General features: G+C 35.2%; 1 protein-coding gene across 1 annotated transcript in view; it reads right to left on the bottom strand.

Moving 5' to 3' along the window:
- Positions 1–17,989, bottom strand: part of LOC126823285 (fibrinogen-like protein 1) — a 74,107-nt gene extending 56,118 nt beyond the window's left edge. The window contains exon 1 of the mRNA XM_050552026.2: positions 17,118–17,989. Within this exon, the coding sequence (XP_050407983.1) occupies positions 17,118–17,631 (514 nt within the window). The 5' untranslated portion in view covers positions 17,632–17,989. The remainder of the gene's footprint in view (positions 1–17,117) is intronic.
- Between the last annotated feature and the right edge of the window lie 402 nt (positions 17,990–18,391).

Genomic DNA, 18,391 nt, shown 5'->3' with positions numbered 1-18,391 from the left:
TTTCTTTAGAATAGTCGAAAAACATACTACGTCGTTCACTTCTGCTCCGAGTGATTACTTAAAGGCGAGTTTAGCCAGAGAACTACATTGTAAATCATTCCGTTTGAGTTTACAGGGAATAATTTAAAGGGATGGATATCCTTATCGATCGAGCGATATTGTAACCACATCCAGATTTCGTTTGGTTCGTTAATTTCGAATAATCGTCTGACATTAGCAACCAATGTTATCTGTAATTAAATACCAGGCCGTGTACGTGTAGTATGTCCTCTTATTTAATTTTGCGGTTAAGAATGAAATATCCATGCACCGTTTGTCTAAACGCGCGATTAAAACGTTCCTCGTAGTTAGTTATAATATCTTCGTTGCGAATTATTTTCGTCTAATATATTTCGCAATTATCCTTGCACTCCGTTCTAATTACGAAAGAAGTTGTTTCATTTACGTAAGCGCCATTTTAAAGGCCTTAACGACTGCGTGAGCTTTTTCGTTTAGTAGAGGTTCAACCCACGCGAATCTCACGAATCTCATGAGTTATAATTCATTTACAGAATAAAGATGTGATTTGTGTGAACTGACCACCGGTTATTACACGATTTCCCTGCAATCTTTTATTCTCGGGGTGATGTAAATTGCACGCGTCTTGGATCCGAAGCTATGTCAGCGATATCACTTCGATGGAAGCAGACTGCTTCGGATTTTTCGCTTAGTAGCGCTTCAACCCACCCGAATCTCATGATGTGATGTCATTTCGATGGAAGCGGAGTTAAATAAAGCTATTTTAAACGCTTCGAGGCCATTTCTGCCATAATGTCCATTCGTTTCTGTATAATATGAAGATCATATGACTAATATACGACTTGCGTATTTCCATATCATTTTTGTGTGGTTCATTTCCCAGTGTCCGAAAGAGAACAGACGTGGCTGCGTCTTATGTGTACTTTAGATTGTTTCTTTCAATAAAAAATACCATTTAAACATATGTATAGTACAGCGACCCATGCACAGGCGCTACACAAAAAACTGCACCGAAATATTTACATGTCCATCGTGCCATGTCAAAAATGTCAATCAATTATTTTGGCACGAATGACAATTGACACCATTACGGAGAATGATTCAAGCCGACAAGAATATTGTAAATTATGTTATGTTGTAAATGGGAGGTGTTATCAGATCTTTGAAAGGGTACGCAAACCCTGCAATGTGCACGATTTATAGCGATGGTTTGGGTTGCAGAGGCTGAAACCACATTAAAGGCAATGTAATATAGAAATAACACTTGACATTTTGACCGTAAGTAAAAAATATGACGGTTTCCAAGATACTAGGAAATTACTTACTTAATCATAATCAACCCACCTGTATGTATTAATACTAATATCTAGTTTCTGTTTCAGCTCCAAGAAACCACGATTCAAATGGACAGTATATGTATAAAGATAAATGTCGCAAAAGATGGTGGTGGACGCTGTGCAACTGGTGATAAGACGATATGCGATTGCGATACCAGATAAAACAACAACTAATAATATTATTATATATTTATATATTTACCAATGTTTTTATTTAAAGAAAATGATTTTGACAAGCATGGCAGTAGAACATTATGGAAGGGTATCGCTGCCAATATTAAATGCTCTGCTAAAATGTCTTTTCCATTGATTATATGTAAAAAGTACAATGTACAATATCCTAAAACCGGTAATGATGACGTCAAAATACCTCTAAGGCCAAAGTTAAATGTAAAACGTCAAATGTAATATGTCAAATGACAAATGTTTGATTGGAAAAGGCTGTTTTTTTGACGAGTCTACATTTTACATTTCCCTCATTACATTTTACATTTGCGTTCTGTCGCATTTCATTTGATCTTCACGCTTTCTACATAGTATCTTACGCAGAGCACTAACTATGATATGCAAATATAGGATATCACGTGACTTATTAACATATCTGGAAACGAGGCCGAGATCAACCTGGCACACTATAAGCCAGCACACGATAAGGGGAAATCAACCTGGCACACTATAATAAATTTACTTACCTTGAAAAAAAAACCCGATCAAATTTGGATGGTACTAAGCTATATTACCATGATTACGGATAGGGGGGGGGGGGGGTATGCAATGTCAAAATACGAGTAATAATACGATATTTACGCTATCATGTTACATATCAGTGAAAAGCACGTTCAAGTATACTCTTTCCTCTAGCCTACATGTATATTCATTATTTGTTGGGCAGAATGATTATACTTTTTTAAAAAAAATGGATTAAAGTTAATTAGCCTGTACTAAAATTTAGAGAGAGTTATCGTGTTATATACATCACTGGAAAGTATGTTTATATGGCTCTTTGAATCTATCAGTTATTTCCTGGCACATTTAGAAATTTTGAACTATAAAAACGAAATGAAATAGGATCTGTGTTTTAATCAGATTGGTCAACAGAAATGTGTCGCTGTCCGACAGTAACCTAATTGCTAAATATAGACTATACTGTCAATTTATGTTATTTGTCAAAGGCTCGGATTAACTATACCAATCATATGATTTTATTGCAGGCACGGTCGTCCCGTGAATTTCTTATAGGTTGCCATGTTGATTGCCTCAATATCGTGGGGTAAATATCTTGTGTGTGTGTGAAATAGCTTTATTTCACGCCTGCTTCCACCGAGGTGATATCGCAGACAATGTAAATATCTTATAGTGTGCTGGCTTATAGTGTGCCAGGTTGATCTCGGCCTCGTTTCCGTATATGTTAAGTCACGTGATATCCTACATTTGCATGTCAAACTTGGTGCTCTGCGTAAGATGTTATATAGAAAGCGTGAAGGACAAATGAGATGCGGCAGAACGCAAATGTAAAATGTGACGAGGGAAATGTCAAAAGTAGACACGTCAAAAAAGGCACTTTCCAATAAAACATTTGACATTTGACACATTGCATTTGACGTTTTACATCCAACTTTGGTCTTAGAAGTAATTTGACTTTATTATTACCGGTATTAAGACTTTGTACATTGTAATTTTTACACGTAATCAATAGAAAAGACATATTAGCAGAGCAGTTAATATTGGCAGCGATACCCTTCCATAGAACATGTGCTAAATAAAATAGATGAAACGTCGAAGTTAGACTTTCATAAACAAGTTAATCATGCATGGCCCATCTCACTATTGATAGGCGGCGGAACGATTTACCCAATACTACCCAATACCACCCTAATACCACCTCAATATCACCACATACTACCCAATATTACAACATAATGATGTAAAATGTGCATATCAATTGAATTTATTCAAAAATAAATAGTTATAGCGCGGGAATTGTACTTTAAAGGCGATTATCGATCTCTGGCTGTTCCATTTGCCCCCCTATATTGGGTAAATCGTCCCACCCATTGATAGGCAAAATGTTAAGACGTTCACAGAAATACATATTAAAAATGTTAAACATACATTATGCAAGAGCTAAATCTGTCTATTGCGGGTCTTCTTTAGGCCTGAAATGTTATCTAAATTATTAATTAGACATTAATTAACTTATCTGCGATCTTTAGTGGATTATGAGCCGATTTACTGCATAACGTTCCTTCGCGATTTAATGATGATCGAGGCTAGGCGGAAATTTCAATAGCTTAATTCTCGGTTCATAGTGGATCACTTTGAATGAAATTTTCAGCAAATTGCCTTTACATTATCTAGTTTTTAACTATTATAGTGAGAACTGCCAACTCGTTATCTAATCTCCAATAATGTATCTTTAAGTTATATGCATCCCATTTTAAACTAAGTATCCTCTTTCTTTTTCTTGGATGTCTTCGATTCGCGGTTTTGTGGGTCCATGATCGGGGGTGTTCCGGGAATGCCGACAGACGTTGGTGTCCTATTTTGCCGCTAAACCAGCGTTAATCTGACCGACAACAATGGTGTTATAAACTATAATCCATTTCTCACTTACAGCAGAAAACTGCATTGATTGTAACAAATATAGCCTTTATTAAATAACATTAAATAATTTACACACAAAAAATGCGTTATATAGGATAAAATATAATAACAGGGCCGACACGTTCATGCTAATTGCTTCAATTAGTAGTTGTAACTTGATTCACGACATTTAAAGGCCATCTTGTATCAAAAAACTATTTATTTCTTTATCAAGGATTGTTATCTTTTAAGACGTCTAAAACTAGACTATTTATCAATTGAAATGGCATGAGAAACTGTAGACATCTACTTCACATGTGATTAATTATGTCTATCGATGTAAAAGATATTCCATATCTGTATATTCTGTACATATTTCATTAATTTGATTTTTTTCCCTTTAAAATCTAAAAAAAAATAGCTGCCTATTAATGTTGTGAAAAAAATGTCTTTAACAAAAAATGAATGGATTATCTACCTCACAGGGCAGAAGATATGTGTGGTCGTGAACTTTGCTCTCGGTTTATTTCGGTTGTGGCGTTGGGGAGAAGTGATATTTACGTAATGACCATATGGTTTGTGTAGCGTCATATTACGTCGCCATGTTGAATGTTTACTTTCCTCGCCTTCCATCACCGTTTCAAGCTATATTTAATTAAAAGCGGTCGGAAGTGATAAACTATGTTAATTGATTCTAATATTCCTAACACATTTGGGGGTAAGACTTCTTAAAGAAACACCGCCATAAACCCCGTGTTAAAAGTCATCGTCATGTATGTGTATGTACTTCTAAATCCAATGCTCCTATTACTTTTGTATTGGATTCACTTTGAAAATCTGAATCATAAAATTCAATTTAGAAAAGGTTTTTAAGTACATTTTGCACGTGTTAATAAAGTAGATAAACTTGTAACAAATTTAGAGCTCGATTTTAATCGACTGCACAGATTGAAAACAACTTTCATCGCTACATGTCACTGACCCTAACGTGTCAGTAAGATGTTAAAACACAATTTTAATAACTCCAAGGACTTGGCTATTAGACTCATTGTAATCTCTTATTGCCCTTTATTTCATTTCAGAAATTTACACAGATCACATATTTTGAGTGCGCTCTTATAGTTGAACAATTTTACATTTTTAGTAGTATACCATTTTGACAGCATTGTTCACATGCAATGCATTACCTTTCACTATTGTTTTTAACTAAATCTTTAATTGGTGCTGGTATGCCAAGAGTTTCTCATGTGACGCTAATGGGAATTCCTAATTCCAGTTGGTTTATTTGACAAAAACAAACCCCATTAGGTACATATTATATAACATGCCCCATGACATTTCTTGTCGTAATGTCGACCTTTCGGTATGACACTAGGCTACTGTTATGAACTAAAACAAACATTAATCTGAATATACTCATTCATGTACGTGTATATATATATGGTATTTCCATAGTGTGTGAAAACTGTATAGAATTATTTAATTTCATTGGATTTTGTCATGTTAAAATTTTACAATGAATTGTAACTGTAATCACTGTATGCTTTTTATTCTTTTAAACTAAAGACATGGCTGGAGCAGTGAGTGACGTGGTAGGGGTGGGGTGGGGCGTACATGTGCGGGTGTGTCCCGTTTCAAATTTGTTCAATTCTATCGAGTTTAATCTTCAGCCGGGACACCGATGAATATTATTGCAAATTCGTTTTATTCCTCAGCAACGTTATTGCTAACTTCTTTTTTTTTTAGAGGAAAATGAGCTTATGACCTAGTGGTTCGGCGAGTAATGCACCGGCTTGCCAACCAGGGGGTTCTGGTTCGATCCAGATCCAGGTAAAAAACTTTATTCGAGATTTTCCAGGATTTTGCCGGACAGAGGCCCTGCAAAGGAATAGCGTCAAGTCGTTCGTGGGTCCCGGGTTCACGTGGGTGTGCACATAACAGAACCCTTGGCAGTTGGAATTCGACGGCCATGTACCTGTTTTCATTAGCCCAGTAGATGCAGGACGTTAAATCCCATTTCAATTCAATTAGTTCCAAAAGGATGCTTCTATGATAGCTAGGAATAGAACCGTAAACAATTTAAACAGGAAAATGGGTTCGCAATCACTTTGGGATTGACATAAAACTTTTATTAAATTCAAGCAGTAAAATTACATAATAGTTACGAGCACATTTAACGAAAAGGATTTTTGTTGGTTTGTTTGTTCAGACATGCTACAGGAGTTAATCTATGATTATTTAAGTCAGTACTGGTAAATATGACTCTAACTCTCTAACATGTAAAACATAAATACAACTGTAAACCGCCAATAAAGCGTGGGATAAAACAATAACCAAGTTAAAACAAACCAGCAGACCAGGAGAGAATGCGATGTACGAATGTCTTGGCAAACACTCTCTGAGAATGGGTTGTGTTTTGTCAAAGGTGGGAGCTAAGTCGTTCGGGTAGTACACAAGTTTGTTGCTTATTTAGACTTTAGTGGGTACGACACAATACACTAAAACTGACCCTGGGTAACTATCTGAGAAGTAATTATCAGACATAATGTTTAGGTTTCTATGTGATAATTTGAGCCGTTCGAGTTATCTGAAATCGTTGAAAATTAGCCTCTGTATAAGTCAATCGCATGATAACGTTAATATCCCTAGAGCGTTCACAAGATTTTGTAAATCGTTCAATGGCCATGGCTTCGATAGTAATTATCGATAATCGCCTCATGAACTTAAACACTGCGTATAAATTTCAAGTCAATCGCATAACACCTTCAGACTCTAGAGCGTCCTCAATATTTTTAAAATTGATCAAGAGCCATAACCTTGAAGTAATTATCAAGAATCGTTGATAATCAACAAAGTCCTTTGTCTTGTGAAGATGAGCACTGTGTATAAATTGCATGTCATGTTCAGCCTCTAGATTGTGGACAACGGGTGGACAAAAGGAAGTGACGGCAATATTATGCTACCACATAAATTTTCTTGTGAGCGTATACAAACCAATCTGTCGAAATTCCGTCTAAAGCAATTAAATGGATAAGAATTTTAATCGTTACTTCTTCGGGGCTGATCTTTGAATCAAGCTGACAGTTCATCATATCCAGATAATCCTAGGGTCAAGATCACCAGAATAAACTCATTGTTCCTTTTATTAATAACATATAGTTTGACTGGCATGCGGATTAGGAAGAAATTAACACTAAGTCAACGATTAGAGCCCTGCCACAAAGGCTTCTTAAAAGGTGCTTGTTTAAGTTTAATGACACTTTGAAGGAACATTAAGCCGGCTATTAAAGGGATTATATGAGTGTCAGATGAGAAAGAAAAGCTTGTCGCGTGGTTCATCCTACAGATATTTGGAAAGTGGACAACTTCACTTTGAATTTATACAATGAGATAGGGTTGCTAATACAGTAAATATAATCCACTTACACGTGTTTAGGCAAGCCTCGAAAGTTTAATTAACTAATATTCCGTAAAAATAAAATAAATCAACAAGCCAGAGCATTCTGAATTATGATTGTGATATCTACAAATCACAAGAGTTTAATTGTAATTATATTTTATGATAATCTATTAAAACCCTGAGTCTTGCGGGAACTGGTAGACACCTGGTGTATTTTTCAGTCTCATTGCATCATTTTACATTTCGCTATTGAGATTCCAACAGTTATTACTATTTCTTCTATAAGTCCATTTAACAATAGTTGATTTTACATCTCTTTTTTTTAAACCAGACTATTTTGCATGTAAATACATTGTTTTATATATGACTGTTTTGATATGTGACACTTTAATAACATATACACCTCTTTCTCTTCTGGGGGATGGGTGGGTGGGAGAGTGTGTGGTGGATGGCCGAATGGTTAGCACGTGCGCGCTGTATCTTAAGGTCTGTCATTGAGTCAACTGGCGTGGTTTCGATTTCGATTGTACGTGACAAGGAGTAGGGTCGCCTGTCCAACCTCGTGGGTTTTCTCTGGGTCCTCCGGTTTCCTCCCACTGCTAAAAATTATTAAAATAAAACCCCAAGAAACAAATGACGTTGATTCAATGATCTATTTGAAGTATTTAACATAGGCTCTCTATGTGGCGTGTGGCGGTCATTTCAAAATAGAGCATTATTAAGAGACTTAATTCAATATTCGCCAGCTTCAAGTTTTGTAATAGACACTCACATATCCCTAAGTTTGAACGATTCACTAATCCAGGGTGGTCCAAATTTCAAACGAAATTTAATCATACCGTTTAATTTCATTTATATGTTTTTCATTCAAAGTAAATGTTTTTATTTTTTTTATTTACGCTTGAAGTCAAAAACCATGTGAAAGGGGCCTTTGTTCGTCGGGATTACTACGGTATCAATAACGCCTGTTCAGTAGGGTGGGGCTGGCAAATATATATAAATACATGCTGAATTGATGGGTCAAGGAGGTATTGAGTGTGTGTTTGATTAGATATTCCACGACTAAACGAAGCAACAGGATTAAGAGTTTCGCACAAATGTTAAAAGTACCGAGGTCATTGAAAGAAATAGTTGAATCTGAGTCATTTAAAGAAAAGAATCAACCCATGGATAAACTATTGCTTGTCAAAATATGTACACCATTCTTGCACCAAGGTGTGAGTTTATTTTTCACATATTAAAGCATTTACTGCACCAATATAAAGACATAGTTATTTGACGCGGGTTAAGTATAGGCAACATTCTTCACAGCTCGAATCGATGACTTTGGGTAAATCATTTATTTTTTGTTGCTGCTATTCTTTTGACGATATCAAATCTTACTTTACTGAACGCCGATCTATTCAACTATTATGCATCTTACGGAGTTGATAATTAAAATGACAGCGCTGATGAAATACAGTGAAGTAAAATCTATACAAAAATAATCATTGATCATATTGAATTGTCCAGTAAGTGGTAAAAAGGAGAATTCCCTCCTACTGAAAACTTGCATTTTATTCAATAATAACATATCTCGTCTTTCTGTGTATACTTGGGTAATTATTTTGGACTGATATAATAGTCTGCTATATGCTAAATTTACACAGCAAACAGTAATAACTCTTTAAAGATGGGCAGATGATCTTAATATAAAGACAACAAGGTAGCTAAAGAGTTGACTATTTTAGATACTAACCAAAGAAATACATCCTTTTGATTTTTTTAAATATCTAGGTAATTGGTGAAATATTGGAAAGTTAAACCCAGGTGGATAGATATTGAAGCTCATAATGGGTTCATTTGAAAACTGAGTTTAGATAATAGAATAGGGTTGTCTTATCCACCATTAAATCGAGGATAATTCCAAATGGCTGCTCACCTAATGAGAGATGTTTCTTGATGACTAGCTAACAGCCTGTTCAAACGCTTAATTTAAACTGATTTTAAAAAACCGGGAGATCTTTAAACCAGTTTTACTTTGTCGTCTGAACGCAAATGTGGGACAAATAAACCAGTTTAAACCCCCCAGCTGGCGACCTGTCTTCGAGAAGGCTTTTTATTTTAAACCTCTTAATCTTAGCCGTCTGGACGGGTTGGCTTTAAAACCCCGGCTCCAGCTGGCTTTGATCATGTGCAGTACGCAGGTAAGTTACATTCCTGGGAAAATATCGGGACCAGGCAGTGCCAGTGTTATCGAAAGCGTGCGAGGACCGAATAAAGAATATGAAGCTACCCATGCGTAGTTAACTCTAACCTCCGACCGAAGAGGTAAGAATAGTTAAACTGGTTTGGATTATAGTATGTGTGAACGCAACACAATCCTGTCTTAAAAACCCCCGCGATTTGAACTGGTTTTAAAATAGGGGCGCCTGAACGGTATTTTAGTCACGACCATAACAGATAAATCAATGGAGTTACAGCAAAAAACTTACCACATGGAACCCACACTTTCAATTGTCAAGTCATTAATAAGAACGTTTTAATTGGTACCCAGACAACCTCAGTAATTGAAGTTTGGGATCTAAGCACTTTTATTTACACGTGTGATTCCAAATATTACCCATGACGAACGAACTGGATAACGAATCTAATGAATACTATAGAAAACTACACGCACCACCGGTCGACTTCTTTCAGAAAAGAACCTGTCATGTGCTCGTATCTGAAAATACTTGCATAAACAGACACACAATTACCTCTTTCAGCTGATTCTCACAACTACTTGTCGCAAGTTCAAATGATTTGATAGTTCATTACTTTTGTTCGATTATTTTGCCTCTGTACTAGACCCATTTGACATTATGGGCTACACCACATTCAGTTTGGTTACACATTTGGTATATAGTTTTCTGTACGTAAGGCATTTATAAATATACACAAAGCATAGCTCGGCGAACTTGACTCGTGGCCAACCAGAGATTAGTGGTTATACCCAACACACCTTTTAGTCCATATGAAAGAAATACAAATTTCAACATATTTTCAATTCTTCGGCTGTTCAAACCTTTTTATGTACATTTAGATATGACAATGTAAAAATACATACATTTAAAGCGGCAAAAGTATGTTATAATTGCACACATTGAAACATATATTTCATTCTAAAAGACAAATACATACTTAAAATCGATATTATTCCAGAAAATCTTAAAATGTATCAATTCTACTTTTCACTGATTTTATGTCTTCATCTTGTCTTGTTTTCTCTAAGATCGTAAACTAATGCCTGGCGTATTGGAGCTCTAAGACATTCTCGATTTATAAGCATTTTCCAAACATAAAATTCATTTCAAGAAGCACTATATGTAAGAGCTAAATCTGCCTATTGCAGGTCTTTTTTCTGGCTTCAAATACCATAAATTATTATTTAAACATTTATTAACATGACAAGGCCATAATGAACTCTCTGGGAAATCGGATGGCCCCGGTTTGAACTAGATTAGAACACCGCGGCCATTCAAGAGTTTAACGATAAAATAATCGAGATCCAGTCTCGATTGTCAAGTACCGTAGCTACTAAACAATCTACGCTATAGAATAAAGTATTTTGACTGAATTTTTCAATATATTTTTTTTTTTCATAATCTAACGTTGAACTATTATATCAAGAACTGTCAGTTCTTTGTCTATTTCTTACATAATACATCTTTAAAATAATGGTGCACCTTTAAGCTATTTGGGTAAGCTATTTTTGAAATATGCGTGAACCAAAGATGCGCTTCCTTTAAGTAATATGCGTGAACCAATGGGCATATTTAAGTTATTTGGATATATTTGAAATAGGCGTCAACTATGTAGATGAACACATGCATTGTATTAAAGAGAAAATAGTATACACGATGATAAATAAGTACCAGTGCCAGAATACGTCAATTCTAAACTTGATGAATGTATTACATAAGACATTTTAGTACCTGTGAAAATTCCTATTACAACAAAACCTCATATTTCCAAATATACAATTCAAACAATTTGGCAACTAGATGCAAAGCCCTAGGTAAACTAAGCTTTCGAATTATAAGTTCCTAGAATTTGGTTGCCAAAAATGTGAGCTTTGATTTTCTACAAAATGGTTTTGGTGTGATCATGTCGACGATGTCCAAGAAGTGAAGTGTGATCCAGTAAGCACATATACTTCGTCAAAGATGCCAGCTTCAAAGAAATATGCTAGATTCACAAGAGGTGATTCACTATAGCCGTTAAGCAAGTTTAGATGGTTTATAAGAGATGATATACTCGACTTTAGCCAGAAACACTTAGCTAGGTGTTACCTAGGTCATCATCCTAGTCAAGATCATAAAAACTACAAAGAACCAAGGAGAGATACTATCATGTCTATGGATTTCGTAGTCTTCCCAGAACACGAATTTCCATTTCTTTTCAAAAAGCAATATTATACTTTTAACAAAACCCACACGTTTATAATATAATATTTTCTTAATCATAAGGATTCTTTTTAAGTAAGGCAACTCCTTACAATATGGAAATCAATAGCCGCACCAATTATCTGTTCAAATTCGAATTAGCATCAAATGTCAATGGAACGCAGTGTTAAGTTTGTATTCAGTGCTATTTTAGACTTGTTTAGCACTCTTTAAAAAAATAATAAAAAAAGAAACCCCAAACTCGGTAATCTTATCCACAACACAGTTCTATGGATAACAATCACTATACGACGTTCGACAAGATTTCACTGGTCGTATCAAGCATACAATTATATTATGTTCAATCTCTAAATGCCATTCAAGGTCCATGCTATGCTATTTTGTAAAATAAAAATGGTATGCCATGTCATGACGCGAACGGTCATCCTTTAATGTCAAGTGGAGTCCTGCTGGAGTAGTATCGCGTGTATAGACAGAAGGTGGTGAACTGGAACTATTAAATTTCAATTAAGAATCAAACCAATTAAACAGTAGTTAAAAAGGTCTGGAAAAATGGTACATTGTTCACGTGGGTAATTTCAATTCTCACCAGTCCCACTTCAAACAGTAATAAACGACACAGAGAAAATGTCGTTTAATTTTTTTCTCTCACGAGAGCTCATCAATTGTCTGAATCAATTTAACTCGCCAGTTGGAGCAATTCGGGCCGATTTCGCCTAAAGTACAATCATAGTAATAAAAGTGACATAACAAGTTAACCCCCTGGTTATTCAGTTTGATCTTTATGGTTGTACTAAAGGGTTAACCAGATGGCTCAAATGTTTTATGACGCACACACAGTCAAAATTAAAATTAAAAAATGTATATATTAAAGAAGTCAAATTTATTTGTTTGTTTTTTTATATCAAAAATATATTTAACGAAATCGGATTGAGTGATATATTATATCTTCTTTAAGTGGCATTTAGTAATTGAACAGTAACACACTAACACTATTTATGGAATAACAATTACTGGTTTATTAACATGCAACGTTTCGACGATGATACTCTCGTCTTTATCAAGCAAATGATGTCGAAACGTTGCATGTTAATAAACCAGTGATTGTTATTCCATAAATAGTGTTAGTGTAATATATTATATAACCGAATTCCACATACTGTTAAATTATGGTTAAAGTATCAATATAATGAATTGTGGAGAAGTGAAATCAGTAACTCGTCGAGGGGTGTTTATTATTGTCTATTTTAAAACAATTTCAATTTTGAACAATATTTGTCAATTTTACCGAAATATCTTATTAAACATCTAACTAAACTTTGAATAACAACAACACGCGAAACCTGTAGATGGATTCAAGTTCCAAAAGAAGACCGTATTTGTCGTCCATGAGAAAGTGACTTGGATAATGAATTTCATTAAAAATGAACTGACTTCTTGAAGTAATGCTCGAGCATATGCAAAACGGACCCAATTAGTTTTGTCTTTTATATTGAAAGATTATGTCAAAATTTGCCGTAACAGAAATAAGTAAAGGAAGACAAGGTTAAACAAAAAATTTAAACATCAAATAAAATAGACAAATTTAACATAACACATATTTGGAAAGGTAATGGTGTATCACAAACCTTTGAAAAACTACCTGAATATAGACCAAAAATAAAATATGTAATAAATTTTGTAGATACGTTTACACTGGATTTTAGATAATTTTGTATGAAGATATGGTTACACCCTTCATAAAACGCATGTACGGTTTATGTAAATCAAATCACAAACGTGTGATAAAATAACCCGGTGTAAGTGCCCTAGAATTTCTGATATGTCATCCTTAATAATGATTATTTTACACTATGAAATGAACGATAGAAAGTATACAGTGTGAATAAAGAGTGTGATTTCATTAAGTTGTTCAACCATTAAATTACTAGTAAATCTTTGAATGAAGTGAACCATTTGGTGTGGTATCCTGGAGACATAATTCAGTCTATGTGATAATCTATTCTACGAATTATGATCATCCGATCTTTTACATATTATACATGCAATCCAGAGCTTTTTAAACGTTATTTGATATTTGTACCAATGAAAGAAGGCGCTGGGTATTTATAGAGAGACATCCAATGGTTAGTCGGAGCCATAGTCTTTGGAGAACTATTTCAGCAAGCTTCAAGGTCGTCGGTGAAATTGTGGGCGGGGTACAAATTGTTGCATAGTTTAATCTCTGGAGGTTTTTTTGGGATACACGTAGGTGGGAAGTGCATGGAATGAAATGATTGTCAGGTTACAGTTCATCAAATAAACTTTCTATTGATTATCCACAAATACTTTCTTTCGGGATCCTTTGATGAATTCTAGCTATTTCAGCAGTACGTTTAAGTTTGGCTAAACATTTGTTTTTTGTCCATGTGGGAGGACATTTTTATCAACTTTCGCGGCACGTAAATTTATCCCTCACAAGCACATGTTCAAAAACTATTGGCATACTTGGGGAAACTTAAACTGTTGTACAATATCGTGCACACAAGAGCAATGACCAATTGACAATGGAACGTCTGGAGTGTCTTGATGTCTTTGAAGTGAAACATTTTGTTTCTTGAGAGTTTAAATATTCTGTACAATAAAAAAACAATGTGGTCCTTTATAAGATTTACAGGGATTGGCTTTATATTAACATGTCAAGTTGTCTATGGTTTTATTACAACAACTTTCTAATGGTTCGGGATAACTAACGTATTTTGTTTTACATACAGGAAAATATTGGATTGCGGAATATGTATATAGATAGTTGCTTTCGGAATAATAAGGAACATTTTAAGCCAGGTGTAGTATTTTCAGAATTCTTTTCTGGTCTATTTTTTGATGATAAATTTTGTAAATTTTTGTACGAAGCAAGCGAAGATTTTGGTGTATAACCAATATGTCAATCATTAATATACAAATCTACAGCATGTGATGTAAAAATATCAAAGCAAAGTAAATATGAATAAACTCTTTTATCATATTGCAATGGATTCTAGAGATTTGGAGGAAATCTATTAGAGTAGAGTAACCCAATAGTCATACAGTAAACACACTTGGATTGGCACTATGCATAACGCTTTTCATAATAATGCGAGAGATGTAATGGTCTAACTTGGTATATATTTCTAAAACTTTCAATTGTTGGAGATTTGAGATTTCGCGTATTGAATAAAATACCAAGGGGAGGCAAACATCGTATAAAGCATTAGAAATGGTCATGGTCCTCTATACCGGTGGTCCATTGCATTTCATGAGAAATGTCAATATTTAACACCAGGGCCATGTTACTTTATCTTATTCCAAAACTATGATATTTTGTCACAAGCTATGTTTACTGAAATAAACAAGCGAGGTCAGAGATATGGTTATCTCGCGCGCTTCAATCTTTGAATCCATTCTTATGTAACAAAATGTATATTTTGTGTATAACTGCATTGTAGGTATGTAGAGTGATACTAAGGTGGGCACGATACAATGTAAATAGATTTACAATGCACTTACTTACAGAGAGGTAAGATCGGATGTTAGTACATATAAACATAGACCTATAATGACTGCTTCTGTGGGCTTTGTATATACGTGTGGCCGTATGCTATATAAAGCATTAAAAGATAATGTGCGAACCGTTATTATAGTATTAATCTCTTATAAACTTTGTAAAAATAGCTTTGGTTTTTACATACTGAATTCTAATTACGGAAATTAAGCTTAACGTCTTGTGAACACATCCTGTGGTTTTGAAACTAACTAATGGTAATGCGGATATAATTCTGCCACAACTGGAATTAAATTCCAATTGGCTCTTAGTCTAAAGTAGATTGTGTAAAGCGAACTTATAATTCGACAAATTCCCTAAATTTAATAGCTATTGCAATTTCTAATTCTTGCGAAACATAAGAAAGATACATTCTTTGAAAATACCTTTAATTCCGGAAACAGAATGGTGAGTTTCAGTTTGTATATGGAATACACGTTGATATGCTTTCACTATATATTAATATAAACTGCTGTGGACAAACATTGATTGTTGTTGGCACTATCAATGTGTATAATTTATGATGATCTATTTCAGGCACTTTCGCGCGGCCGTTGTGAAAAATAGCGACTTCGACATTCATACAGTATGCCGGTTACATGTGTCTAGAAACAACCATAATACAAAATCTTTGTCTGACATAGTATAGTTTTTTAGAAGCAAACATTGTCGTGAACGTACATCTAAGACTAAGACAGATATTTTGATTTGAAGGCTCCTTAGACATGCGTACACATCATTAATGAAATTCCATCTAGAAAAGGGGTCGCGTGATGCGAAAGACGACGTTTCGGTATTTGGATAGCGAAGTGTTAAAAATATAGCGATGTCGGCTTTCTTCTCCATAATTATTTAACCCTAAAAAAGGCGACGCGAGGGCGACGTCGTTCTTTTCGTTGAGCATCACTTTTTAAAATGGCAAAGCGCGAAGTGGCTGAAATAGAACACCATAGTAATTAGTAGAGTCTGTTCTTTAGTTTATCACTCGCTGTACAGAATGGTATGGTGGTTATTTCATTTATGTTGTACTCTGTCAGACCCAATATACTAAGATGGGAGATTAAAACAGCAAATGAGGGCCACGTTGTTCTGCCTTTGAATAAAATCTCAGTACACGTATTTCTGTTTAGATCACTATGTTCTAGTCAAGATTACCATATACAGAAAATTCCCGATTATTTTGGAAATAAGAGCTCAGGACCCTAAACGTTTTGGGTAGAACGTTTTATTTGCTTCAACTCAAATTGTACTCTGATTTAGCCCCTATAGCGTCCACAGGCAATCCCGAAAGGACAAACGTGCGGACAGACGGGGGTGGCAACAATCTACAAACAAATTTTAGTATGGGAGTGTGACTATGAAATGGGGTTTATGACCCTGAACATTATTTTACGGCGTAGGATATGCCTATCAATGTATTGTTATTGTAGCTTAGCACATCTATTATTCACATATATTATATTCGTAATAATATTAACATGTTCAACGATAGCCTAATAAGTACTCTCTGTCTACAAGTTTTAGATCTCCGCAAATATATACATTTTATAATTGATGGACAAATCAATTGATTTACATATCCAATACAGACAAATCATTGTTCCTAATGATACGTTTACATAATAAACCCCTGGGCTTTTTAACATGGGGGTAAATCAATCACGCATGAATGATTATGAATGACAACTTATTTGGATAAGCATGCAAGTGTATGTTCCATGTCATCAACATTATTACAATATATCATATGTGAAATGTGTATGTGCTTTATTTGTAAATTTAACGAAGCTTACCTCGTGGGTATCCAGGGGGTCGGGTAGATATTTCTGTAAGTGGGGACGGTTGCATTCGCAGTTCTCCCTGTGCTGGCTGCATAACCTCAATACGATGGACAGCCTCGGTGAGGTTATTGACCACACCGTCCATTTTATGCAAAAGGGAAGTCAGTGCCGAAACATCATGTTTCTGTGTTAAGAACTGGTCTTTGATTGTGCGGATTGTTGTGTTCAACCTAGAAAGCACATCCTTTGATTCCTTGACATCGGCGGATAATTTTATAAATCTCCGATCCGCCGCCGAGGTCAATCTTTCGGAACCCGTTGGCATTCCAGGCAAAGCTGAGACGAAATATTTCTCTTCGAACCTTTTCAATTTCTGATCCACTATGGCATTGACCTCCGTCATGTATTTCTTAAGACACTTGCATCCTCTTCGTTTCTTTTTCGGAGGATTTTCATCTTGGGCAAACACCAGAGCAATACATAAAGTTAGCAAAAACACTCCACGAAATAATCCAAATGACTTCATTTTATCAAACTGATATTATCACAAATTCAATATCAATCAAATGATTTCAACAAATAAAGTAACTCCAACTTTACACGATTTGTTTCCTTTTAACAGACTTCAATAACGAGCTGAAAGGACCGTACCCCTATGTCCATACGTAGATCTACAGGTTTTCAATAAATAAACACTTGTTATAAATTAAAGTAATTCCAAGTCAGTTCGAATGATAATGCTTCGATTATTAGCAATTCACAACTTAGCATTCGGTCGATCAAATTTTAACTGACTTAAAGCCACAGACTTGGAAGAAGAGAGCGAGAGAGCTCGAACACGCGTGTACACCACAGCGGCTATGAACGCTATACTGACTGGCTCTGTATATGTTTACTCAATCAAACTCGCGTTACACTCATCCTCTTTGGCGATTCGCGGTGGGCGCAAGTGTTAGACATAGCCGGTGTTATCAAATTATCAGCTTGTGAACCCCAGGTTACGGTTCATTGAACAATCTGTTCATTTGGACTGTACCTTTGATAATTATTTTCCGTCTTAATGTATGGGACTGATTGAGTTTGATAGTTGTACATGAAATCAGACATCACCTCATTCTGTCTCGGACATTCATGAATCCTGCAATAACCGAAATGCCACAGATCGTCGGTAGGAAATGCCTTGTGACCCTGTCACTAATGGCACAAAAAGTCAGATCATTCACATATATCTCAAATGTCAAAAATATGTAGGCCTACTAATTTAATGCAATATTAGTCTTATTGTG

Source organism: Patella vulgata, chromosome 6 (genome assembly GCF_932274485.2).
Source record: "Patella vulgata chromosome 6, xgPatVulg1.2, whole genome shotgun sequence".
Classification (NCBI taxonomy): domain Eukaryota; kingdom Metazoa; phylum Mollusca; class Gastropoda; family Patellidae; genus Patella; species Patella vulgata.
This window is presented reverse-complemented; position numbering and strand designations above follow the sequence as displayed.